The sequence below is a fragment of the Corvus brachyrhynchos genome, unplaced genomic scaffold, assembly GCF_000691975.1.
Source record: "Corvus brachyrhynchos isolate BGI_N302 unplaced genomic scaffold, ASM69197v1 scaffold18, whole genome shotgun sequence".
NCBI classification, from domain to species: Eukaryota; Metazoa; Chordata; class Aves; order Passeriformes; family Corvidae; genus Corvus; species Corvus brachyrhynchos.
Window position 1 is genome coordinate 4,967,787 of NW_008246064.1, and position 26,860 is coordinate 4,994,646.

Here is a 26,860-nt window from a genome sequence, read left to right on the forward strand (position 1 = left end):
CCCGCCAAAAGCCTCCTCTAAACCCAGCCACTGCAGCACTTCGGGCACATCAGCAGATTTCTGCTACAAAATGCATGCCAGCCTGCAACAAAATGAACTTTTACCCTTTCCCAAATAGGAAAGGGCCCAGAATTTCTGAAGCAGCAAGGAGGCTTGGATTATATGTCTCACAGTGAGGACATTCAGTAATACCTAAAACTTAGTCAAAAACTTAACTAAAACTTAAAATAGCCAAGTAGTCTTCCCAGTTCATTACACAGATCAACCTGCTGAGGGTCTACTACTTTTATTAGCCATGGAAGATTCTGACTAGATAATCTTTAATATCTTTATAATTTTTTACATATTATTTCATCATTCACTTTCAAGATATTCAAGATAATTTCTGATGTATTTTTTAAATCAATTAATAAAACCTCTGCTCATTTTTATTTTTAATGGATCTTAAGAAATGGCATCTTTTTCTTCTATATAAATTTTATAATAACATATTGTTGCTTCCCGACTATCCCCAGTATTTTGTTAGAAAACAAAACTTGGATTTAATTACTCAGTTCCCTGATACCATCTAACAACACACCTTCCTTACCAGAGTGTAACACATCTTTCTGCTCTTACCGTGTGTGCACAAAAGGAATGTAACCATTTCAGCTACACAGATGTAACTGTATTAGCACAGCTGGTTTTTATAGAGAGGGTTTAACATCTTGCCTGGTGAATGGAAGGTTGTGCAGATCCCATAACAACCTTCCAGTATCTGAAGGGAGCCTACAGGGAAGCTGGAGAGGAACTCTTCATCAGGATTTGTAGTGACAGGACAAGGAGTAATGGGTACAAATGGAAAGAGGAGAAGTTTAGGCCGGGTATTAGGAAGAAATTCTTCACTGTGAGGGTGGTGAGACACTGGAACAGGCTGCCCAGGGAGATTGTGGATGCCCCAACCCTGGCAGTGTTAAAGGCCAGGTTGGACAATGCCTTGAGCAACCTGGTTTAGTGGGAAGTGTCCCAGCCCATGGCAAGGGAGATAGGACAAGATGGTCTTTAAGGTCCCTTTCAAACCTTAACATTCCATGATTCTATGAACTTCTCTTGTGCCACAACGACACCACAAACCTGTGCAAGCTTTCACAAGTGAGTGGTTATTGCCAGTCTAACAGCTGTGGTTTATGTCCTTCTAGACACAAACTCTTCTCAGCCAGAAAAATAAAACACCCCCTCACAAGGTATCTTGGAAATAGACCAATGGATAAGTAAAAACCTGTTGTCAAAGCAATAGGAGTATTATCCATTTCTAAGAGAAACTACTATTTTCTTTGCACTCAGGGCAACTTCAAACTATTAATCTTCCCTACAATTCCACTGACTTTAACTCAGTGGGTTAGAGCATGGCGCTAATAACACCAAGGTTGTGGGTTTGATCCTCATATAGGTCAGTCACTTAAGAGCTGGACTTGATATCCATGTAGGCCACTTTCAACTCAGGATATTCCATGATTCTGTGACTTCTGTTGTGCTCAATGGAGGATGTTTGCACAGAGCAACCCAAGCCTACACTTCCAGTGCAGGAGATTCACAGTTCTAAGTGTATCACAGGACTTCAAGTCCACAAAAATGGAAAAAAAACCATCGTGGAATCCACTGCTATTTCCTCTGGCCATACATCACATTGTCCATTGTGACAAGCGCCCTCCTGGCTCCTGTGTCCCTGCGCCCCGGGTTCCATCAGAGCCCACTGCTACTGCTGTGCCCACAGCCCCCACCCCGGACGCTCCAGCGCCTTCGCCTCAGGGACAGCAACTCTTGTCTTGCTCCTGGGAAGGAGCTCAGCGAGCAACTGGGTGGATCCCCAAGCATCCCCTAGAGGCTGTGCTGATCCCGCAGGGTACAGGTGGGTGCCTGGGGCTGCCACAGGGTGCTCCCAGCTCAGAGGGATGCACAGGACGCTGCTTTGGTGCCTCCACTCCCCCAGCCATGAGGAACATGTCAGAGCTGTGCCAAGTGCCTTTCCTCCTTGTCTTTAGGAAAAATTAATGCACCCTGCTTTATTAGCCAGCCGTTCTGACAATCCTCTGTCCCTTCCATCAACCGTTTGGCTTTCAAGCCTTATTTCTCTATGTGGTTTATGTCACACAAAAGGTAAATTGTCTGTAGAGGATGACATTTGAGTTACAGAAACTCAGTCTTGCATTCAAAGTGGCTCTTAGGAAATACTGTTTACTCAAATTAGTTTTGAGAAAGACCTTTTAAACCCTTACCAAAACTGTGTCACTGCATGAAAACGAGCAAACACACAGTTGTATTAAAACTACAGTTTAACTGCATTTTTTTTTTTTCACATACTACTGTCTTGGGCCCTTGATGGACCTATTTCAGGGACAAAAACTTGGAGTACCCAGCCCAGGCATAGCTTTATACTTCACCTGATACGATCAAAAGCCACATGTTTTTTCAAATTCGTGCCTCATTATGAGATAATACTGTTAAAAGATCATTAAGTTTTAAAATTTAGCTTACCATGCATTTGAAGAGTTTGCTCAGCTCTCAGTAACAAAATTATTATTCCTGTAGTTTATTTCATTCTACAGAAAGACAGAAGTCCTAAATGAATCAGAGTAAAGTGTTCCTGTCTCCAGCCTCCCAATTCCATGTGTTGTTGGCCCATATTTTTTTGATTCTGCACCCAGGCCTGAATACTTTTTAACATATTATTTAAAAGGGAGCAATAAGCACAAAAGTATGAAGGCATAATAAATCCTCCCCTCCTACCCTACTGCCCCAAGGAGCGTCAGCAAGAATGTAACTGGGTGAAAGTTAAGGAAGGGAGAGTGGTGGGGGGGAAAGACACAAAATACACAGGAAAAAACATAGAAAAATATTTCCCAGGTGGAATTCCTGGCCTGGGGATGCCTCCACAACAGCATGCCTTTAAGAATTAGCATTGCTACATAAACCAGTATTACCCAGCCTTTTCTGCACTTGACTGTGTTGAACGAGGGTTTGTACTTCACTGGTTTTTTTGGCAAAGGTTCATATGCTCACAACCTTAAGTAAACATAAAATCCAGCTATCCAGTCCTGATCGTGAATTCTGTATGCAGGAGCTCCGGGCACACGGCATGAAAACAACCCGACTGACATCCACAGCTTCAGTGCAGACCAGGCAACTCCTGACACAAGTCACTGTGCTTGGAAGAAAGTTATCCCTTCATTTAAGAAGATTTCAGATGTTTCATACTTGATTTGCTTTTTTTGCCAGCACAATGAAGGAAATGTCCTGCTTCTGCACGACTTTTTCTTCCTTGTTGGAACAGATGGTGAAGGCTTACAAATACGTGACTGGTATTTTTTCAGTGACTCATAGCTCAGAGCCACAGGTTTCAGACGGTGATAAGAAGCTCACCAAGATGGATGTAAGCGTACTTGAGGAGCAGTATGACCATATAAAACAGAAGCAAAAACTGCAACCACACATTATTGTATATAAAACAGGTACGCTTGTATTCATAGAAAAAAATGCGTTTGTAATGTAAAAATTATTTCTTTAAATCTTTAATAATTCCTAGTTTCATTCTTTTTGTGTTCAGCTTCAAGAGAGGTAAAAGTAAATTCCTTTTCTGTCATTTTGGGGTTTTATTCCTTTTGCTGAAAGATGGTTTTATATTTATATCAATAAGCTTCATGTCAGTGAAATATTAATATGTATTTGCAACAGATGAACATATTTGAGGTAAGGTTTTACATGTTTTTTACCAGTAAAATAAAGTTCTAAACATAAATAGTAACTCTTACAGGAACCATGTTCTTCATGTCTATGGTAAGTGTATTTGTGCAACGTATTCTGTAATATTTCTGCTCTCTTGAATGCTTCCATCAGAACTAGCAATTCTGGGTCATCTTTCTCTTTTTACCTTCTCTATCTGGATAAAGAAAGACTACAGGAAGCAATGGCAAATAGCAAGTAACAAGCACAAATTGGGGTTTTGTTAAAAAATAACTTTAATTAAAAGTCATAGTGGGTAACTAAGATACAAGCTTTGAACAAAAGGTCCTGTTTTGAAAGTATTTCAGTGCATATTGCTTGGAAAGTGCATAGCTAGAAAAACAAGTAATATGTATCACTCATCTACCTGCTATGTCAAACAGAGTTTATGTAAGAAACTTGCCATTATTTTAAAGCTTTTAGTTAGACTACTGCTTACAATACTACACTGATACATCAGATTTCCAAGTTAAAGCGATATTGAGAATACTAAGACAACTAATGAAGTTGTCTTCTGAATTTAATTGTAGTATTCAAAACATGCTTCATTCACCTCTCAGTATTTAGCTCAGTAAGTGCAGAACTTAGGTTATTTCATTCTTTACATTTTCTTCTAAGTTTTTCAGCAGTTCTAGCATTTGGCTGTGTCACACATGATCAAAACAATCAGAAAAAAAACATGTAATTATGAACTGTACAACAGATTTGCTTCTTCAATATTCTTTCATCCAAATGTTTTGAAATTCTCATGTTAAAAGAATTAAGATCTCTATGAGGAAGAAAAAAATATATCTACAAGCTTATATTATCAGGTATCAAAAAGCAGCTAACTTGAAGAAAAAACAGCCCATCTAATCAGCTATAGCAAAAATACGTTAGTTTAAAAAAAGGGAGCAGAAACCTTTATTCAGATTAATTGAAATGAAGTTTCAGATATAATGAATGTAATCAGAGCAGATTTTTTGCAAGGTAATTTGAAGATTAAAATATGTTAGAAAATAGGACTGCACAGTTTCTGGAGAGTTTAAAACGTAGTAGGGCTAAAAATCCACATACAAATATTTTTATACATATGCACATGCCCCAAAACATTCACAAGACCACATAACCTGCTGCACTGAACTTCTATCTTCAAGCAGCCTGTGTGGAAAGAATTCATGTCACTGTTAGAAGCAGTCGGAGTTTGGGCATTTTTAGTTATGCTGAGTTCTCAAGGTCCTAAAAGTTTATCTTTTACATTCCTGTGGAAGCTGGGAAAACCTATTACATGGCTCAGCACTTTGCACCTGTTACATGCATCAGCTTTCAAGCATATGTGGAGCAGAAATGAACACTGCCATATAGGACTGCCCTACACTATCCCGAAATTCAGGTAGTTCCAAAAGGAAGTCCATGTATGTATCAGTGATTCGTACTAGCAGAAAATTTTTTCCCTACCTAGAGGGGGAAATTATGGCTGTACTGGGAAAGGGGTGACAACAACAGCACCACCACAAACCCCACACATACACACAAACTTCAAAGGCCAGACACAAAAACTCTCATGGAACGAAAGCACCTTCAGTCCCTTGGGGTCTTAAAAGTCCCTGACAAAGGTCTTTCTTCTACCTAGTAAAACCCTGCTTTGCTCCTGCCTGGCAGACCAGCTGTCCTTCCATGTAACCACAGGGATTTTGAGCACTGTATGTTTGTTGCACCACAGTTGGAACAGTAACTCCAAGTTTTCTGGAGGACTTTGTATGTCACTACCTGTCTTCAAGAGTCATGAAATCATGGACCTTTAAACATAACTTAAGACCTTTAACTTCTCTGTTTTTTTGACAGAGGGGTTAGTAACCAAGAAGTCACCTGAAAACAACTTTTTTCTGTTTCTTCCCCAATACACACAGCCACATCCGTGCTTCTGCCCATTCCTGATTATTTGAGAACAAAGACCATGACAATATTTGAAAGGCACCATCTATGGGATAATACAACAGTGTATTCACTATTTACTGGCTAAGAAGCTGAAAAACAGTATTTACTTTAGGAATTAAATGGGAGTATTCAGCACATGCAGTCACAACAGAATAAATACTGGGGCTCTGATTGCAGAAATCTCTTCCAAGTATTTCCCAAGATAACTTGAGATAAGATTAACTTTTGCCACTCCAGAACCTTAAAAGTTTCTATTGATGATGACAGTGTATGACCAGATGGTAAACAACTCTGCAACAAGGCTGTAATACACAATTTACAGGAAAAAAAAAAGACAGAAAGACAGAAAGACAGAAAGACAGAAAGACAGAAAGACAGAAAGACAGAAAGACAGAAAGAAAGCTTTCTTGAGAAGTTTGGACAGTGCTGAAGGTGTGTTAATTCAACACCCAGTGGTTCAGGACTATCGCATTTCTATCCAAGGTCATTGCTCAATTTTGTGTGCTGCATCTGTAGCCAAGCAAGGAATCAAATCAACCTTAAACTCAAAACCAGTGCACACTATTAAAACTGGACTGTATTTGTCACTCTGAACTTTCTGATCAGCTCAAGACAGATCATAATTCTTCTGATGACCAGTTCATAAGGTTCTAGATAACACCTGAAGTTGCCTATTAATGTCAGTTCAACCAAGAGCAGAGTTAACATCCACAAGAATGTGCAAAGCTACTTCCCCTCAGTCTCTCAGTTCCATTCTCTCTTGATTTGTCTCCAACACACAGAGAGCTGTGGTTTTCACAGCTTGGTGCAATACTGTGCTGTTCTACAGAACACACAGGGCTCTGTTTTGCACGTGGACCTTTTTGTAGCCAGCCAAGCTCAGCTCTACTTCTTGGATAAGGTCCAGTCATAACTTTGATTCTCACTGCTGCATGGTAGAGAACTGTGTGTTCTTATCTCTCCAAGTGGTGTCACCCTAAGAAATTCTGTTAACACACTTCACTGTACAGATGGATGCACAAACACACCTGTATCTCAAAGCTCTGCACGTGCTTCAGTCTCCTTTCTCCCAGTAACGCAGCACGAGAGCCAATGTGGGCTAACATGGTTCTCCCTCCCAACCATGCTGCAAAACAGCTCTTATCAGATCAACCCTGCATGGCCAAGGAGCAGAAAAAGTTCTGTGATATTATGCTGGGGTTGTTGTTTTGGCAGTGGGAGCCAAAGGCAGCAGTGAAAGCCCTTGCTTAGCAAAATCCCTGTTGTACAGGTTCATTTACTGCCAGTAAATCAGCTGGGTCTGACATCTGCAAATACTTATTCATAAAGATGACACAAAAGGCAGCTATAAAGCAGAGGTTTGCTGTTGGGTATTTGTGCAGGCAGCATCCTACTCGAACTAGCTTCATTTCAAATTCAGGGTTACAATCCTTTTAAAACAGCTGTTCAGAGACACTCAGAATATAACTGGCACTCTTCTATGTCTACTTTTCTCCCTGTAATGTGTTTCAAAACTTATACTGCAACAGACACAGTCGCTATAACTCAACCCTCTAAATAAGGCCAGTATTCTGCACAGCCCCTACTTTAAACTGTATTTATACTAACTGAAGTATATTTCATTTGTGTCAATGGATTATCTTTAGTGTAATAGATCGGTTTCTGTTCATTTTCAAGACACAGACAACCAGTCATGTCCAGCAATTTGATGACTTCTACATGTAATTAAAGAAGTATTAGCATTTCTATCCCTAATATCTTAAACATTTTTAACAGTAGCTTTAATAGTGCTTTAGAAATCAAGCTGTAGGGGTAGAAGAATAAAAAAAAAAAGGAAACCAGTTTCTCTCCCACTGTTACAGCTACTCTATACCTTTCACAGAGGAAGCAGATTCCTCTAAGTGATCATTCAGGCAACATTAGTGTGATAAGGTATTTACACAATTTATACGGACTGGAATAGTAAAATTGCAGTAAAATAATAAAAAAAAAGCCTATAATGTTAATGATCCCTCATTAATAAAAAGAAGACATTCACAACTTGTTTCATCTAGAAATAGTCAAAATATTATTAAGTTGTGAATACAAACTTCAAACTGTATCAAACAGAACATTTATGTCTTTCAAATTACATCACTTGCCAACACACTGAGCAAGTCCCTACTCGCCTTAAGAGGTTTTGCTTACAACCAATTAATTACTGAAAGTCGATTCTCAATCTGTGCTGTTAATGCATCTTAGAGTACCAGTTAGATCAATATTGTCTTGATAAATTTCCATTTTCATTTGAAAAACTAGGATACCATTTATGCCCTCAGAACTGCAAAAGCAAGCATGAAGTAGTTCTACTCCTTAACCTGGCATCAGAAGAACTTGCACTACTCGCAGCCACTGAAAGAAAGAGCACAGATAAACTCATGTTAAAGCTTTTCAGATTAGTTTATGCTGCAGAAATCATACCTTTGACTTTTGTCACCATAGTAATGTGCACAAATGCATTTCTCTTGCAGGTGGACATGAATCTATTCTCCCAGAATCAATGGTCAACCCTGTTCTAATTAATAAGAAAGTTAAAAGATCAAAGTCATATAGAGGAGATGTCCCTGTCAGAAAGGTCACACTGGAGGCAACCAACAGTGGCAACTCAGAAGACAACTTGTTATGGCGTGTCCACCTGGGAACTCACCGCCTGAGGCAGGGCCCTGGACAAGGAGATTCCTGGGATCTTTCCCACTGCAACAAGGCACCATGGAGTTTTGACAACCAGAGACTGATTTCAAAGGGAAATGACACACTGCAGACCAAGGAATATGAAGGAGCAAGTGAACTGTCTGAGCTCAGGCAACTGGGAAGCTCAAGCGTGTTGAACAGTCCCAGGGAAGAGAACGGCTGCAACATTTCAAGCTCCTGCCAAAAGCCTCCTCTGAAATCAGCCACCGCAGCACCTCCTTTCCCAAATAGGAAAGGGCCCAGAATTTCTGAAGCAGCAAGGAGGCTTGGATTATATGTCTCACAGTGAGGACATTCAGTAATACCTAAAACTTAGTCAAAAACTTAACTAAAACTTAAAATAGCCAAGTAGTCTTCCCAGTTCATTACACAGATCAACCTGCTGAGGGTCTACTACTTTTATTAGCCATGGAAGATTCTGACTAGATAATCTTTAATATCTTTATAATTTTTTACATATTATTTCATCATTCACTTTCAAGATATTCAAGATAACTTCTGATGTATTTTTTAAATCAATTAATAAAACCTCTGCTCATTTCTATTGTTGTAAAGAGACTTAGTAAATATAATTTCTTTCTGATACATAAATTTATCATAATATATTGTTGGTTCCCATCTATCCCTAGTGTTTCATTAGAGAAATAATGAGGTCTCCCCTTCTGCAAGATCTTTAGAGGGAGGAGACCCTCTCTTGCAGGTGCTTTTCAATGACACAAACAGGAGCTATGCATCGCCCACTTCCGGCTGCAAGTGTTCAGACAGGTCTCTTTTTCAAATGTAGGCTTCACAAAAATTGGAAATGGGAAATGTCTCCACATTTAATAATGGGTAGGATAGCATAGTAACTGGGTTTTTTTCTTCACAGTAGTTCAGTATTTAAAGAGTGATTAGGAAGAAAAAAAAAGATAAAGCATAGATATACCTAATAGGTATAACAGGTAAAAAGTACTAGATAACAATTAGTCCACATGAAACAAATTACCTGGAAGAAAATACTTCAAGTATTTCATTGTCCTTTGATTGAATTAGTTATCTTAATTAAACATGGACCTTGAAAACCTTGGTTTTAAAGTCAGTGCAGGTTTATGCATGGACTAAGTAACTAACTCCTTTGTAAACTCCTTCATACAAACACTTTATCCTTTCCTCAGGCTTCTCTAGCATACTACTGTGCTTTGTACTGACTGGAACTAATTTAGAAAAGGCATTTTGCCTTTGGAGAATCTTTCAATTTAATTTCCAAGGACATTATGAAAGAACATTTTCAGTAAGTTTTCATTTGTTAGTGGAGTAGTTTCAGTTATGAGAAAAGTGGCTATACTAACATTTCAAGAGACTGGAATACTACACACACACAATTGTCTAATGAGAAAATGACGGGTTTTTTCCTAAAGCAGCTGTGGTGAAAATGAAATAGGAAAATCAGGAAAAAACTAAAACTTCAAACACTACTAAGTCCCACTTCTCAAGTGGGCAAAACCTTTCCTGTTAACTTCTTCATGTTTGGCCATCATGGGCAGGAGCTTTCATCACTGTTACCACAGGCTAAGTTTCAAGCACTGAACTTAAGACTGCCATAAAGCAAGTTTACTCTGAGTTTATCAGTAGGCAAGCCTGACTGATTTATGCACATGGGGGAACCTGGAATCCTGAAATTCTAGTTCAATGTCTTGTTCACAAGCCCATGATTCCTGTGAGGTTCCCATTTCCAAAGCTGGAAACGGGACCCTCATGTAGTCCGCATGACTTCCTAAGGAAAACGTTAGGACAGTCCTGCAGGTCCCTCCATTCTAGAATATTTCACACTGCAGAGCAATGATTTCACTTACACATAAATAAAATAGAATAAAATAGAATAAAATCCCTTTGCTGCTGGGACAGCATGCTGCTGGTCACATGAAAGAATCAGCCCGCATGAGTTACTTGTAACTGGTGCTACCCATTAAAATAAAATCTTATGTCTTTTACAGGTCTCAAAACCATTCCAGGCCTTCTGAGAGCCTCAAATACAAAACACAGTATTGAGCAGCCCATATTGTACAGCCAGATCCCTGAAGCCTTGCACCTTGCTCCCATTCCAGGACATTTCGGGAACTAGAAGTGACACTGGAGCACTGCCTCAGCCTGAGGTGGTGTTTAGCACCAGGTTTTCCACACCGCTCATGTATTCTTCCAGCCCAGTCTCTGAACCCAGGTTAACTGTTGACAGCCTCACAACCAGGCAAGACCCTGCCCACTCTGTTGATGGGGAAATATAAACTCCCATGTTAAATCTCACCTACGACACTGATGCCTTCAAAAAATACAGGAAAAAACCCAAACTGCACATTTGTGCCTCGCACACAGACTGGTGGTAGATGAGGGGTGGCTACAGAACACTCAGACCCAACCCTAGCCTTTTCTGGAGGGACAGTCCCTCAGGCAGCCTTGGGGACCCCCACCACATCCTAGGGATGAGCAATCAGATACTCTGGAGCCAGAAGCTCCTGCTATTGTCCACAAAATCAGGTTCATTACCCAGTGTGCAACAAGCCAATAATTACACACTTGAGAGAGACATGATTTATTTCAGAGTCGTGCAAGCCTGGGTGCTTCATGGTACTCCACGAATCAAGTATGCCAACTAACAAAACTTTTTACTATTTATACATTTTAGCAAACAAAGGCATTATTGTTCATTTGCTCCAAGTTAGGTAGTTCTCTTGTTAATTAGTATTCTATCTTCTACTGTTTAATGATTCTTTCGCTTCTTATGCTAATTATTCTGCATGCTCAGTCTTTCTGTTCTTTTGAGTCAGTGGGTTTCTTGGGTCAGTAGTTGTGATGTGTCCCTGCTGGAATTACCTTTAACCCAGTTGGAGCTGAGTTGGTTTTATTTGCTTCTTCCTTATCTTCGAGTTCCGCCAAATGTCCTTGTGGCCTGTAAATTCTGCATTCTTTGTGTCACTATCAGTAGCAGCTCCTTCTTCCCAAGCTTTGTTAACCTTCCCCAAGGTCTGAGATTATTGAAACATGTCAAGCCCTAAACCTTAACAAGGTTGGTAATTCTACCAACAAGTAATTTATTTTTATAACACCTGGCCATCATTTTGAACTTGTAAGCTGCTCTTTCATAAGTTATGTCTCACAGAACCACAGAATGGGTTGAGTTGGAAGGGGCCACAGTGGTCATCTGGTCTCATGGCACAGGAGATTGTATCCAGGTGGTTCTGGAATAGTGAGGGAGGACTCCACACTGTCTCTCGGCAATCTGTTCCAGTGCTCGGTCACTGTTCAGGGAAGACGTTTTTCCTCATGTTCAGATGGAATTTCCTGTGCATCAGTTTCTGCCCGTTGGCTCTTGTCCTGTTTCTGGGCCCCACCAAGGAGAGCCCAGTCCATGCTCTCGGCACCCCCTCTTCAGGCCCTTACACACATTGATCTCAGGGACAGGATGAGAAGACACGGCCTTAAGCTGTGGCAGGGGAGCTTTCGGTTGGACATTTGGAAAGGAAAGGAAGATTAGATACTGGAATGGGCGGCCTGGGGAGGTGGTGGAGACACCATCCCTGGAAATATTTAAGGAAAGACTGGACGTGGCACTCAGCTCTGGCTGATGCAGTGTTCCGTCACACGTCAGACTCGATGACCTCAGAGCTCTTTTCCAGCCTAACTGACGCTACGATTCTGTGATTCCTTTCTTTTTCACTAGGCTTGAAAGCATGCAAAGAACCAAACACTAAAGCACCCCGCCCGAAGGCAGCTCTGCCACAGCGCGCGTCGGGCAGCGGACACGCCCCGGCCCCTCGGAGTGAGGGCAGGGCGCGGACATGGCGGGCGGGGCGCGGCTTCACGCACGTCACGCCCGTCTCCCCGGGCCTTCCGGGCTGCCGTAGGAGCCGCTCCCCATCCTCTCCCTCAGGGACAGCGGCCGCCGCCAGGGCGCAGGTGGGTGCCCGGGGCCGGGGCCGTGCTGGCACGGCCGCGCTGACAGCGGGGAGCTGGGGGTGCCGGAGCTGCCCTGGCACGGGAGGCACTGGATGTGCTCCTGGGGAGGGATGAGGATGCCCCGGCACCCCGGGCCCGCAGGGATGGGGCTGTCGTCCCTGCGTGTTTGCTCATGACGCTGCTTCAGTGCTTCCCCTCCTTCAGGCACGGAGAAATGTGACAGAGCTGTGCTTTCCACCTTTTTAGGGAAAATTGATGTGTCCTCCTTTATTATCCAGCCGTTCTGACAATCCCCTGTTCTTTCCACCAACGATTTGCCTTTTGAACTTGGTTGCTGCATCTTATGTCATGCATCTTATTTCTCCACTTGTTTTATTTCACGTATAAGGCAAACTGGGCTTAGAGGACGAAATTTTATTTGCAAAAGCTCAGTTTTGCATTCAGAGTGCTTCTTGGGAAACACCCCCGGTTGTTTACTCAAAGGAGTTTTGAGAAAGTCCCTTTAAATTCATACCGAAAGTGAAATTGTGTCAGGAGTTCTTGTGGCGTTTCGTGGCTGATGGAAGAGTGAGTCACAGATGTTTTTGCTATGGATTCTCATGCAATTTAGTGATGGTGTGATGGAGTTTATTTTAAGTGTTAGAAATGTTACATATAAAATCATAGGTTTTGTGTTTGCGAAAGCAAAATTTTGTTTTTTATATAAAGGGTTTGTAAGAATAAGTTTGACTGGAGACTGCAAGGGTGTTTTCTGTTTTGATAGCTTAATTAAAAATCACAAACTTACTAAGCTATAATATTGTTAAACAGATGAATGACCAGTTTATAAATATCACCTGTATTTACAGTTCTTAATCTTAAGCATAGGCTGCAATTTTAAATTTTATCTGGGTGACCCAAAACCATGAGCAACTTTTTTTTGTTAATGTTAAGTAGAATTATGGGTATAAAATGGGTCTTCAGTATAACTTAAAAGTGGGAAAATGATGGTTACAAGCTGTTCATGAGAATTCCCTGGTGTATTTTGGGAAAGCTGCTTTAATAACTACAGTGCAATGTTTTGAAAATTGAGTGGTTTTGTCACTTTTGCTTTGTAAATGCCACTGTTTGCCTTGGCTCTAAAATAATAGCAGTTGCATCCCAGCAGGAAAAAGAATGTGTGGTTGTCTCTGCTAGTATTGACAGACACTGTGCAAATTACAGCAATCCAACTGGAAAGATTGTTAAACCATCCACTTGCCCAGTTCATCCCTCTGACTCCTGTTTAGGGGAGACTGTTGTCAGTGCAGCTTCCAGGGAATTCTTTGTAGCTCAGCTAAAGCTGGGCTTGAGGTAAGGCTGACCAGTCAACTTACCACATATTGGATATTTGCCTATATTTTTTTCGCCTCAAATAGTGTTTTTCCGAGCCAGGAGCAGTTTTTGAAACAGACAACTCTTCCCTTTTCTCCTGAGAGCTGTGTGCCAATAAACAAGAATGAAAGATGGAAGCCACTCTGAAAGAAAAGTGAAGCTGATTAATCAAATTTCATGCCAACCTTAGTGCATGTATGCCAACATTTTAAATGCTTTTCTGTATAAATTGCAGGACATTTTCCATATGATTCCCAGTGTCCAAGAGCCACAAGTCTCCCATGCTTTATCATGCACCTAGTTATTTTTTTTCTTCCATTGAGATCTCTGCATGCACCTTTCCTTGCCCTCTGTGTGCCTTCCCTGCTTCTTGGGGTGTTTGGTTTTTGTTTCTTTTCCCAGGAACATGCTGATTGACTCAGAGTTTCCTGCTTTCTCTGGGCTAAATCAGAACTGGTGGATTGAGCAGCTCCATCCAGAGCAGGGCAGAACAACTGAATTGTCAATTTTGATGTATTGACACTTTCTGCAATCACAGTTCACATGAGGGGATAGGAAGAGGTTTAATTTGTCTCAAAATGGCAGGGCCCTTCTAAGTTATCTCTACTCCAATCCAAATTTCACCCTCTTTTCAATAATTTTTTCACCATTTTTTCTCATAGTTTGGCCTCAGTTTCCTCTCCTCACCAAAATGCATGAAATACATTTAATACTCATCTTTAATTGCAGAATTCCAAAATGTCATTTAGACTTCTTGAAAACCAAAATATCTTACTACACGAAAGCTATATTAAAGGATTGTTTATTTTTCTTTCTTTTCCCTTCCAACTGTCCTTTTTTTTTTTTTTTTTTTAAAGAATGGCACAAAAGAAGTATTTGATAGCAAAACTGACAAGCTGCTTAAGAGAGGACAAAATTCAGCTATGGAAACCACCATATACAGATGAAAAAAAAGAAGCTGGTAAAGAGATGAAGGTAAATATTTTCTCTGAGTTGATGTCATACATCTTCCATGTCATACTGCTGGTGCACTTACCCAGTTTTTCTTCTCGTTTTCTCAGGAGCTTGTACAAAAATACTCATCCAAGCTGAATATCAATGAGAATGATACAGAGAATATGCTTGAAGAAATACGGTGTAAAGCAATTGAGCGTGGGACAGGAAATGAGAATTTTAAAGTGACTGGGATTGCAAGACTTGATATATATCTGCCTCGTAGAAAAGTGAGTAACACTGCAAAAAAATCTGCATAAGTAGCTTCACTTCGAGCTTTTGAGTTCTAGATCTGTGTCTATGCAGATATTTTTACTTCAGCTTTTTGAATGAGTGATCTGTGTCAGGTATATAAAACATGGGGAGAGGGGGAATTACATATTTCAGTTTCCCAGGTATACAGGAATATCGTGGCAAAGGAATATGATATTGAGGAGATGAGTAGTTTTTCCCTTTAGGATTTCATGACAAATAATATTTTAATTAAGAAAAATAAGTTCTATTTAAGTGTCTGTTTCAATTTGATTCCTTCTGATGTGACTGCTTGTATTAGCAGTAAAGAACAGGTGTATTTTTTCAGCTGAAGAATACCTCAAGTGCAGTCAGCCTATTAATGTTGCTTGAACTTGGAAATGAAAAGCAGGATTTTCTGTTGTGATGGCACTCACCTGTTCCCTTCATAGATTCATAGAATTGCAGAGTCACAGAATCATTAAGGTTGGAAAAGACCTCCAAGATCATCATTCCAACCTTTACCTACCACCACTTTGTCAACTAAACCATAGCACATAGTGCTTCTTCCAGTTGTTTCTTGAACACTTCCAGGGATGGAGACTCCACCACCTCCCTGGGCAGCCCATTCCAAAGCTCAGCCTTCTAGAGCAGACTCCTAAAAGCTTCTCCAACAGAGAACTGAATTAAGTTTTGCCCTTTTAAAGTCAGGTTTCAACTTCTAATTTCAGGCATAAAGTACTCCTGTAGTGAAAAATAATTACCTGGGCTAAAGGGTAGAGAGTTTTAAGTGATTGCCATGCAGATACAACAACCAAATAGTTTCATAATTCTACTTTATAATGCTGCTGGGCAAAGAGGGGAATGAATTAATTTAAAATTCCAGTTTATCTAATCTGGGACTAGAGACACTAACAGGAATTAATCATAACCTAGCCAGTCACAGGTGAGTAGCATAATTGCAAAGCACAGTTAAGATTGGAGGTGCATAATTAAATTAATTTAAATTGTTTGGCTCTGAATTTAGATTTATTTAATTCTGAATAGTCTGCTGTTATAATGCTTATTTTTAGCACTATATAGCAGGTACAGGACTGGAAATTACTATTATGTATGTCCAGCCATAAGCCTCTAAACATAATTGTTATTTGAAAAAGAAATGTTACTGTAATTAAGAAAATGTCCGAAGTATCTTGATACCATGCTTTTCCTTCCCTTTCTTTTCCCCTAATTACTACAGAGCAGGAAAATCCCACTGGAAACCAGTCTGTTCATCACAGGCAAGGAGCTCAGATCCCAGTAAGTGCAATCATCCTTCATGCTTCTCTCATGAGATACCATCCTTCATACAGCATTAAAAAAAAAAACAATTTAAAACAAACACACTTTTTGTTTGAGTTAAGCTTTTTTTTAGCATGTATTCTCTGAACAGGATGTCCAGTGTCCTTGTAGGGCAGTTCTTCATGGGAACAGCTGTGGTTTAACAGATGGAAAACAGGAAAAAGATAGTGCTGTGTAAATCCCCAGCAAGTACCTGAGAAGGCACCAGTGATCAGTGTTCCAAATCTGTAACCAGGCAGATCTTCTGAACAGTGAACATTACCTTCTCTTTCTTTTGTGTTTTTAAGCCTAAAATAATCAGATTCTTTTCTGTCTGTTTTGCTTTTTCCCTTTTTGTATCCCAGATTTTCCCTATATGGTACACAAAGCTCTCTGATGATGTTATTTTAATTCTAGCAGCCTTTTGTAGCAGAAATTTTAAGCCTTTTATAAGCACTAATTGCTATTGTAACAACAATATTGTGTAGCCTTACAAATTTACGCTCATGGATGAAATTATTTATTTCACAGGATAGCACAGGAATATGCATTACAAGAAAATGCTGTCAAAATAATCATAAATAAGAAGCAGCTTGATCTGGGTATGTATCTCTAGTTAAGGATACCTTTATGCTAATTTTCTAGTTTTCTAATTCTCAGAAGAAAAATGGCCTTGTAACTATATTAATTTCAGAAATTTCCAAAAAATAGCAGTTATATTTGTCAGGTTCTGCTTTACAGGAAATGTAATAAATTATGATGATCAAAATTCTTAAATAGAATTAGATCAGTTAAAGGAATACTGTAATAAATGTTGAAAATCCCCTTTTCTAGCGTTGAAACACTGAAAATGCACATTTAAAAGAAACTAAATTTCTTCCAAAATTTTACTGTGTAATAGCACTTGCAAAGACTTTTTGTATTGCTTTGCCCATGTTCAACCTGTCAGACATGTGGGAAGTGAGGATACAGCTTTTGCTTTGCTGATGGCCCTGGAATATATCAGAATTAGAACCATGGAACTGATAAAAGGAACTTGGATTCAGTTCCCAGTTCCTCTGTCCTGTCCTCTTGTGTATGATCCTGGACATGTTCTTATTCCAGTTTTTGCCTGAAGATCAATTAACTGAAACAGAAATAATGGTATTTTTGGTATGTCTTGAAAATAACAAGGAAAGAAACGTATCAGTCGCTTCAAAAGCACTTTAAAGATGCAAGTCTGATTCTAAATTTTGCTGACTATGTCGGTAATTTTCATGGTTTTTGACTGAGTTCTCAAGTCTTGAAATTTCAGTACTTCCAGTACTTGAATTGTATAATTCACACTCTGTTTTGCAGGTAAAACTCTTGAAGACCAGGGTGTCACACACAACGCAAAAGTTATGGTGCTTCAACTGGAACAGAGTGATGAGGAAACCAAAAGAAAAGTTCAGGAAGAAGAACTTCAGTGTAAGAAAGAAAAAGAAATAAATGACAAGATGCAAAGAACTAAGAAGGGTTTGGAAATTCTAGCAGAGAGAGGTAAGTAGGCTGGTTGGGTTCAGGGGGAGGTGGGTGTTCATTAATTTTTGTGCATCAAAAATTATATTCTCAGAGGCCTTTCAATGTGGAAGAGTGCCTATACCATGGCTGAATTTCAGTTCATACTTTTGTAGGTTTCTACCTACTTGAAAACTGGATTTTAAGTTGGCTAAAACTTTATTTTCTACCCTTTTTACATAACTAGAATGCTACAAAAAAACTTTGGCACTTTGAGAAGGATATAATACGAATCAATTATTTAATTGGCCCTTGGCAGTTACAGGTCTGAAGACTTGTGAGAAGCTTTAGGTTTATTGTAGACATAAGCAGAGTGGCATGATGTGTTATAGGTCATGAAACACTTTTTGTAGTTCAGCTATGGCTGTGTGTAACCATGGTCTCATTGTGCAGAGCAACTCATTTGTCACTGTCATCTGCAACATGGCTGTTGTGTTCTTATTCCCTTGGATGTTAATTCCTGGCAACTGTGGATTAAGTTAAAGGGATTTACTTCACTTAACAGTAATAATTTTTCAAAATGAGGTTGTGTTTGTGAACTGCAGTGCTTGATGGTGAGTTTAAATCACTTCTCTATTCCATTGTTTCACAAATCCACAAGCAAGGAACTGTGGAGCTGAGCAGGTAATGAATTCCTGCCAAATGCAGGAACACCTGAACAAAGCTTCAAAGCTGGTGACAGCCAGTTTCTTACCATAATATCAGATTTTGAACACGACAGAGGTGTTTGCATTTTTTGGACTTAAGGAGTGATTTAGACCCCAAATTTTGAATCCTGAATGGGGTCTCTTTATGGTTTTTGCCACTGTCAATTACAGCCAATCCCAGAGTACAGATCAGAGTCTGTAATGGGCTCCCAGGCTGGAGGTTCTGTGAGAAGTGTAGTAAGGGTTTAACAACCCTTTTGTTTCACCTGAGAGAAACCTCAGGGCAGAAGCTTTTAATCTCAACAAACTCTTCCTTAACTGTCTTCTGCTTACAAGAAAATCATCTTTTCATTGTAAATAGAATGGAAGTTAAAACAAAATTGATAGTTTGGTTATAAGCATTAAAGATGTGGGAAGAAAAATACTGAGCTGTATTTTTTTTCAGCATTATCAACTGTGCTCAGCTATATTTTTTAAATATTGTATGCTTTAGTTGATACATCATTTCAAATGCTATGTTGTGTAAAATATAGGTGTTTTGTCTTCTGCAAAAAAAACCCCTTCTTTATAATTCATGTAACTTTTAATACTGTATCTAAATTTATGCATGTACAAGGCCTTTTCCATAGTGACCTTTCTAGAATTTCCTCATGTTTACGTGGCCAGAGCCTCTGTTGGTTGCTATGTCCAGAAAAACACACATGCAGCCTTTATATGTAATTCTGATTTTGTTGTTGTTGTTGTTTGCTGTTTTGTTTAACAACATATTTACTAACATAATCTTATGGCAGCAGAGTTGCTCTGTTGAAGGTGGTGTTTAAATTTTAAACTTTTTTATATCTTTCAGAGGAGTACTTGGATCCAGACTCTGTTCCATACCTAGATATAGCTAATCAAACTGGAAGGTCAATTCCGATTCCTCCTCAAGCTAAAAAAGTAGGTGAAAGCATCATACAGTGCTGTTAAGATGGCTCTTTAAAGCTTGGTCTGTGAAACATTTAAAATAGGGGTTTGAAATACAGTCAGACGTCCTGGGGATGTAACCCTGGGTCCACTACATGTTTGTTTAATTCAAATACATTAGAAATAAAATTTAAGGTGAACTCTATAGTAAACTCTATATTTCAGTCACCTGGAGACAACCTCTGAATGCTGATCTCATTACAGGTCTAGTCTTGCACTGACCTCTGTATCATCCATATCTTACTTTTGCAGTTTAAGATGGGCTTTAATTTTGTTGTATCCTAGTGCCTATTATAAATTTTAGGTGTCCTAGAAAGGCATGAAAGTAACTTGTTTCTTAGGCCTTATTTCCATTTGGAACTTGATGAGTCTCTCTAAATTGGACTCTGTTAATATAGTTTTTAGATCTTTTTCAGTGTATCCCCTTTCAAACTTAAATTTGTTCATCATTCAAGAGTGTTCCACATTCTCAACTGAAAATAGCTTTGGTTGAGTGCAAGTATTGAGTTACAGAAGGAGTGACACACCTGATGTTGGCCACTGAAGGAGAAGACTAGCAATAAGTGCTGCCAAGATTACTGGATTTTCTGAAGATAAACAAATTTTTTACAAATACTTGGAATTACACCCCAGAAAAAAAATTGTGAAGAACTGAGCCAGTGTGTGCCAGCTGCTGTTCCAGCCTCTCCTGAGGCCTGCTGTGATTTCTGCATCACCTGGAGTCTCTGGGTGATGGAGATGACACTGTCCACTCTAACAGTGCATGCTGTTCTAATGAAGTGGTGAACATAATAATTCACCTGAAGAGTTAAAGCATCCGGTGTTCAAGTGAATGACATTTCATCAGTATTGATCAAAAATAAGAGGAAGTATTGCAGGTTGTTTCTATCCAGAATTATTATTACATTTCCATTTGTTGCGTTGCAGGAGTGTTTTCTTGACACATTCAAAATTTAATTTTCAGTTATAATGTTTCTCAGGAGGTGAATTTCTAGGTTTTGCAAGATAACTGTGATAGCAAAGCGAAACAAATTTGATGTTGTTAGGAGGTGTAGTTGAGCTTTGTACCACTGAGCTCTAATGCTGAGCTTTGTACTACTCACCATTAAAAATCTCTCTGGGGTTGCATTCTTAAAGTAAGCGTGGTGCAGCATTTCATGTGCCAGTAACATCCATTGCTTTTAACTAGGCAATATCTGACATTGTCAGATGGGAGAAAAGTGTGAAGCAGTGTGAAATGGCACTGGTCTTACAGAACTGATACAGTGGTATTTTTCTAGAAAGAACAAGGACTCTGATGGATTATCTGGATATTTCCTTTTAGCTCTTTGAGCTGGGGAGGTGCCGTCAAAAGTCTCAATCTGTTTTTCTAGGCGCTTGTGCTGGCTATGGGTTACCATGAGAAGGGCAGAGCATTAATGAAGAAGAAAGAATATGAAATAGCACTGCCATATTTGTTGGATGCTGATAAACACTTCTGGTAAGAACATTTTGAGTCCTTGCATCTCTCTTTACTGTCAGCCCATAAAGGAACAGCACAAACTCTACCTATGCTTATAAATCAGGGCCAGTTTTGCTTGGGGTTGCTTCACACCCCGTCTTGCAGATGGGAAACAGCAGATAAAGCTCTGACTTGCAGTGACAGGTGGCTTCATGTACAACAGCTGAAACAGATACTGCCACTGGGCAAGTTAATCTTTCATAACAACATAAACAGAAACTGTCAATATTCATGTACCGGGTTATAAATTGCAGGAGAGACAGTTACGGATATTCATTTGCAGTTGCTCCTGTGAAGTAATAATTTCTTGTAAAAGGTGGAACAGATAGCTGAGATCAGTAACCATACCAGGGCTTCTGCAAGTAAATTAGTTTCCTATCAGCTGTCAGAGCCATAAATTGCTCCTTTGAGATCCCGAAAGTCATACTGTCCCTGTCTGTTTCTCATCTGTGTGGGTGTGCAAGGGGACTGGCACAGTACTCAGCATGTTCATGTGCACCGAGGCAGTTTCTCAGTCCTCCCAAAGATTACACAGGGTTTAATTCCATTATGCTTTTAGAGATGCCATCTTAAAACAGTAGCCACAGCTCATTTTGTTACTGTAATGCTTTAAGATGTAGGGTTGGTATCTGTCCCGCATGTCAGTGTACAGGATGGGTGATCAGGACTTGATTCCCATTCCCCTGGCATCAGTTTGTTGCCTCAGATATGAAGAGTGTGCTTTCCACAACATGAGTGTGCACACTTATAAGATGTTGTCTTATGAGTGTTAAAAAGTGTGTGTGTGAGGAAGAAATAAACAACCCTCTCCCAGAAAAGAAAAAAAAAAACTGTTTTATTTTCCAGTGAGTGTAGCATGGAGCTGCTGAACACGGTTGATAATTATGCAGTGCTGCAGCTGGATATAGTGTGGTGCTACTTCCGTCTGGAGCAGCTGGACTGCCTGGATGATGCAGAGAAAAAGCTATCCACAGCACAGAAATGCTTCCAGAGGTGCTATGGGGAGAACCACGAAAGGCTTATTGACATAAAAGTATGCTGGGTTTGATTTAATTAGGGTGGGATTTTTTTCTACATGTATTCAGTTACTGTTCAAGTATTGCGAGACTGGCTTTTAGAAGTTTAGTTTTCCTGTGTATCATTAGCCTGTCATCTGGTTCTGTAATTGTCAGCACATGGAGAACACTGGGCCTGGCAAAAAGGTCATGGTAAGCGTGTGTTTATATGCACAGACATCATCAGGGGTTTAGGTGTGATGCTTTATCTGCACACTGACTGTCACAAAGCCCTGACTGTGTCTTCTCTGAATGTGTAGAGTGTTCTGTTGATAATGAACTGGTATTCTACCACATTCTTCTATCTACATGGTCCACCCTCCTTCTTTAAACAATTCCTTAGGGAAGCTACGGTCGTGAAAAGGTTTTATTTCTACGGCTTTACCTCCTTCAAGGGATCGGGCACTACCACAGTGGCAGAGAAAAGGAGGCTGCAGAGTACATTCAGAAGGTAAGGCAGCTTTAGCTAAAACTCTGGAGTCCTTCACTCCAGCCCCTCAGTTTGGGTTCCATCTTGCATCTGTTCTTTGCTTACTCAGAGAAGCAGGGAGGCATTTTTTGTTTGTATGTTAACAGTATAAGTGGTGACATTTTGCTCTTTCCATATCCAGGCGTCTTCTTTATACGGAGAGCTGTCCATAGATCCTGATAAAGTGGATCGCCTTTCTCTCCTGGGATTCTCGGAACAGGAAGCTCGCCTTGCCCTGCGAGCATGCCACGGGAATGTGGAGCATGCTGCCAATCTGATCACCAACAGGAGAGAGGTAGGGCCAGTGAAAGCATTAAATCACAGATCATCTGAGTTGGGGTGTCATGAGACGTGTGTGTGTGTGGCCAGAGCAGCGTGGTGCTAAATTAAGGACTTGGATTATCTCGCTTTGGCACTGTTGGTGTAGCTGACAGTTTGATGTGTTGGCACAAGTTTGAAACCAAAACTTAATGCATTAACAAGGGTAGCTCTGTCTCAAAACAGATGGAATGAGAGCACCAAAGACCTGTGGTTGTACCACAGAGGCACATGGCGAAGGCTTTGCACCAGTGTTTGCTACTCAGCAGTGCTCCGTATGGGAATAAACCACCAGGACCAAGCTGTCACTCCCAGGCTTGGCTGCCCCCTATTGTGGCTTTGTACTTGGAAGATCCAGGAGGGAAAAAGGATTTTTTTGTGCTAGAGTGAGTGAAGACAGTGCTGTCCAGATCTGAAGTGATGTTTCGTATGCTGAGGAGGCAGTTCTAGACGTAAAACAGTGAAGTGTGGACTGAAAAGCCAACTGGCTGAGGGAAGGCTGAACAGAACTCTTTGGCTCCGTGCCTGGTTCTGACTGTCTGTCCTTGGCAAGTCTTGTCTGTGGGCCCATCTGCCAAACGGGTTTGTCACTTACCACACAGGGCCGGGAATAGCTGCGATGGCACTAGATCCGATCTGCGGAGCGGAAGTGTGGCGACAGGGCTGGCTCATGGAAATGCAGCTTTATTTAGGAACGAGTGTCTGGCAGCACAGTCTGTATTTACAAAAAAAAAAAAAAAAAAAATAAAAAGGACAAACAAAATAAAAAGAAAAACACCATCTCAGGTCAATAAAGCAAGAAACAATCATCTCATCATTCCTACTCTTGTGTAGTGGCATGTTTTAGACTTTTGCTTAAAAATATCCCAAAACTAGAGGACATTCTGCATGAAAAGAATGTAGCCAGAAAATGGCAGCACAGTCTGTTTTTAAAAAAAAAAAAAAAAAAGCCTTTTTCCTCAAGAGATTCAAAGTTAAAGCAAAAAAATCCAAGAAACCCTACATGCACAGGCTGTGTGTTAAAGCATTCCCATGCACAGTGAGCTTTGCAGTATCTGTGCTCTTGCAGGAAAAGGCGCAGATCAGGAGGGAGGAAAGAGCTAAAAGGCGGCAGCGACTGGAAGATATCAATACCCTGAAAAGTATGGGCTACTCCCAGAGAGCTGCTCAGGTAGCTCTTCAAAATACACAGGGAAACCTGGACCAAGCCTTTAAGGTAAATGATTTTTCAGTAGTAGTAGTGTTGTACAAAAGGAATTTGGTTGGGGTTTTTTTTATTGTTTAGCAGATTCTTATTTTCTGTAGTCTGTTTTTTAGTTCACAGCTACCTTTTCTGAACTTTAATGACTGCACTTGCACTTCCTGACCCAATAAATCAGATACCACTTAAGTTGGCTGAGGTTTGCTTTTATCAACCATTGGGCTGCATACACCACTGAGTTGAAGACTGTTGTAGCTCTGTTGCTCTATCCTAATCTCTCTGTTTTATTGCAGTTTATTCTTGACAATCCCGAGTTACTGTTGGAAGATGATGGTGATGATTCTGTGGCCATGGACCAGTTTCAGGTTTCCCAAGAAAGTATTGAGCAAGTAAGCTAGACCACTTGCTTTCTTGTGAGCTGCTTGTCTTGTCTCTGAATTACGCTTGCAAAGAGAGCAGATTTTCCTTAAGCAAAGCTTCACAAATATTCTTTGACCCATGTCACTCAGGCTGTCACACTCCAGGGTCTGGCATCCACTCCTAATGGTGAAGTCACTCGAGCTAACGTGTAATTTGTGTGTACTTCCTGCCCATTGCACCAGCCTGCCATGCATGGATGTGGAGGGGAAGTATGTCCATAGTAATGCTTTATCCCCAAAAAAGACAGCAAATGAGAAATTTATTCAAGTCTCTAAACTCTGCAGTGCACAAGGGAAAGAATTGGAATGTGTATTTCTCATGACAGGCTGTCTGACAAGCTCGTCAGTAATTGGTGTGGCTGTGTAATTGCCTGTGTAACAGGCAAGAAAACTGTATTGCCTAGGAAAAGTAAACAGCACATGTACCCCCCTGATACACTGGAGTGCTATGAAGTTTCATTTTGAAAACAGAAAAAGAATTGGTCTGGTACTAGACAAGAGGCTCTTGATCGTGCTCAACATCCCCATGCCTTTAATAGGTCACTGCCCTGTTAACTGTTCCAGTAAACCAGAGTCAGTGTCCTGGAATTCCTGGCATGCAGCACTTTTCTCTGTGTGAGAGAATGACTGTCAGATGCAGAAGCAGATTCCTGTCAGACCCTGGTGTCAGATGAGCTTGGATTTCCCCAGATTTTCTTTATTATTCCTTTTCCCCCTCCTGCAGCTGATGTACATGGGTTTCAGCCGTGAGTCGGCAGAGCAAGCTTTAAAGGTCTTTAAAGGGAACATCCACGTGGCTTCCCAAACCCTTGCTCATTATGGGGGAGTTCTTCCCCCTTCACTGCTGCTGTCCTCAGAAGGGTCCAGTCCATCAGAGGAATCCACTTCTTCCAAAGACCTGCTCACAGAGTCTGCAGGTGAGAATGTTGCATCCAGCAGGGGGGAAAGGAAGGCAAGGCTTTTGTAGGAAATAGTTAAGTAATTTCTGCTGAAGTAGTGGCACAGGGGCTCCAGTAATGCCCCAGGCTGCTTTTACTGGGAACACAGTTACAGGAAAGCAGCTGTTGTCCCAGGTGAGCTGCAACCCCTGCAGTGACGCCACGCAGGGACCAGAGGGGACAGGCATCAGCTGCAGGCAGGTGCAGCTCAGAAGAAAAGGTGACACTCAGGGTGTCCTGGGCAGGGCTGAGGAGTTTATTCCAGATCTGTGCTCTGCAGGTGGCTGACCTGCCTCCATACTCCTTTGTGTCCCTTGCAGGATAGAACCATAATTGATACTTTCCATTTAACGAAGAAGCTTGCACGTATTTTTTTCTCTCATTATTTGTCAGAGCTGTAGTGATCCCTGTTGTATAATTAAAGGCTTTCCTACACCATGTTTAAATAACAAGGAAAAATGTCCATCCTGCCCTATCCTTTGCAGAATAGTTGTAAGGGGTGGTTGTGCAAGAAGGGGCTGGCAGAGCAGCCACGCTGGTGAAACAGAGAAAGCACCAACTTCTTTCAGAGGTGAATTCACTGCTGCTGCTTTTTATTGGAAGGTTCCTCTAGTTCACCAACAGATGAAGACATGGAGACTGATGCAGTCAATGAAATCCTAGAGGATATTCCTGAGCATGAAGAGGATTATCTGGATTTAACACTCGAGGAAGAAGAACAGATAATTCATGAATACTTATCCTATATACAAGTACCACAGCACTAAATCCCATTAAATCTACTTCAGTTATATGTATTTACCTTGTCAAATTGAGTTTGGATCATGAATGCACCTTCAGCTTATCTCTTACTAAGGGCCTTGAATTCAGTTAAACTATAGTTGGAATACTTAATTCCTGCTTATTTGTAACTCTGCTAAAGCCTACATTTGTGATACATTGTAATTTATTGTCATAGAAAATAGAAACATTTATTTTCAGAAGAAAATTTAATAGAACTAAACTATATTTTTATTGTGAAATAAGTTAACTCGCTTAGTAAAGAAGCATTTCTATACCATTTTAAAATACCAGCTTTAAAAGAAAAACATGGGTTTGTAAATGAGAAACCTTAGCTCATGAGGCTGTAGAGGTGTATCAGCTTTCCAACTTTTCTTCTGAAAGATTTCTAAGAGACATTAATGTATCTGTTGTGCGTGGGTTTATACCGTGTTCTGCTTGTCCCTTGCTGCAGGTGTTACACAGGCAATAAAGGTAACTGTGCTGCTTCTGCCTTCGGTGAGAGACCTCTGTGCTTTGTTAAAAAAGTGGGAACTACCTGGCAGGGCCCTGTCCTGGGGCTGGGGGAGTGATGTACTGGAATTTCCTTTTATAACTAAATAACCACTTTCCCCAAGCAGCTCCGTTTAACCTCTGCAGGTGTGTGGCTTAAGGTTGATGGATTTCCAGGGGATTACGGGATTTTCTGCAGTCAGCTGTTGAACAGAGCTTGGTTCAGGCGCTGTCTCAGTAGTTGTGTCCAGCTCCAGCGCTCTGAAGAAGCGTTTGGGGGTTTTTGTGGTTTTATAACATCCCAT

The 26,860-nt window shown here is 40.5% G+C and overlaps 2 protein-coding genes across 2 annotated transcripts; both read left to right on the top strand.

Annotated features, from left to right (window-relative positions):
- The first annotated feature begins 1,860 nt into the window (after window positions 1-1,860).
- NUB1 (negative regulator of ubiquitin like proteins 1) lies at window positions 1,861-26,559 on the top strand. Its single transcript, XM_008643129.2, has 15 exons — window positions 1,861-1,888; window positions 14,547-14,664; window positions 14,751-14,912; window positions 16,154-16,212; window positions 16,765-16,835; window positions 17,572-17,754; window positions 19,267-19,355; window positions 20,756-20,862; window positions 21,730-21,916; window positions 22,282-22,389; window positions 22,550-22,702; window positions 23,795-23,941; window positions 24,220-24,315; window positions 25,070-25,262; window positions 25,887-26,559. Exons 2-15 carry the CDS (start codon window positions 14,548-14,550, stop codon window positions 26,048-26,050), a joined length of 1,836 nt encoding a protein of 611 aa, XP_008641351.1. The 5' UTR covers window positions 1,861-1,888; window position 14,547; the 3' UTR covers window positions 26,051-26,559.
- On the top strand, window positions 3,101-8,932 carry LOC103623946. The gene is made up of 3 exons (XM_008643128.2): window positions 3,101-3,488; window positions 8,187-8,608; window positions 8,643-8,932. The coding sequence occupies exons 1-3, from the start codon at window positions 3,260-3,262 to the stop codon at window positions 8,706-8,708; spliced, it is 717 nt and encodes a 238-aa protein (XP_008641350.2). The 5' UTR covers window positions 3,101-3,259; the 3' UTR covers window positions 8,709-8,932.
- Window positions 26,560-26,860: the final 301 nt, after the last annotated feature.

What these genes read in the sequence shown, in the direction of transcription:
- LOC103623946 (XM_008643128.2), top strand. Translation starts at nt 3,260, where the DNA reads ATGAAGGAAATGTCCTGCTTCTGCACGACTTTTTCTTCCTTGTTGGAA. An exon ending in CATTATTGTATATAAAACAG is followed by an intron (nt 3,489 to 8,186) that starts GTACGCTTGTAT and finishes TTTCTCTTGCAG; the next exon opens with GTGGACATGAATCTATTCTC. An exon ending in AAAAGCCTCCTCTGAAATCA is followed by an intron (nt 8,609 to 8,642) that starts GCCACCGCAGCA and finishes CAAATAGGAAAG; the next exon opens with GGCCCAGAATTTCTGAAGCA.
- NUB1 (XM_008643129.2), top strand. Translation starts at nt 14,548, where the DNA reads ATGGCACAAAAGAAGTATTTGATAGCAAAACTGACAAGCTGCTTAAGA. An exon ending in CTGCAGAGTACATTCAGAAG is followed by an intron (nt 22,390 to 22,549) that starts GTAAGGCAGCTT and finishes TTCCATATCCAG; the next exon opens with GCGTCTTCTTTATACGGAGA. An exon ending in CCCAAGAAAGTATTGAGCAA is followed by an intron (nt 24,316 to 25,069) that starts GTAAGCTAGACC and finishes CCCCTCCTGCAG; the next exon opens with CTGATGTACATGGGTTTCAG.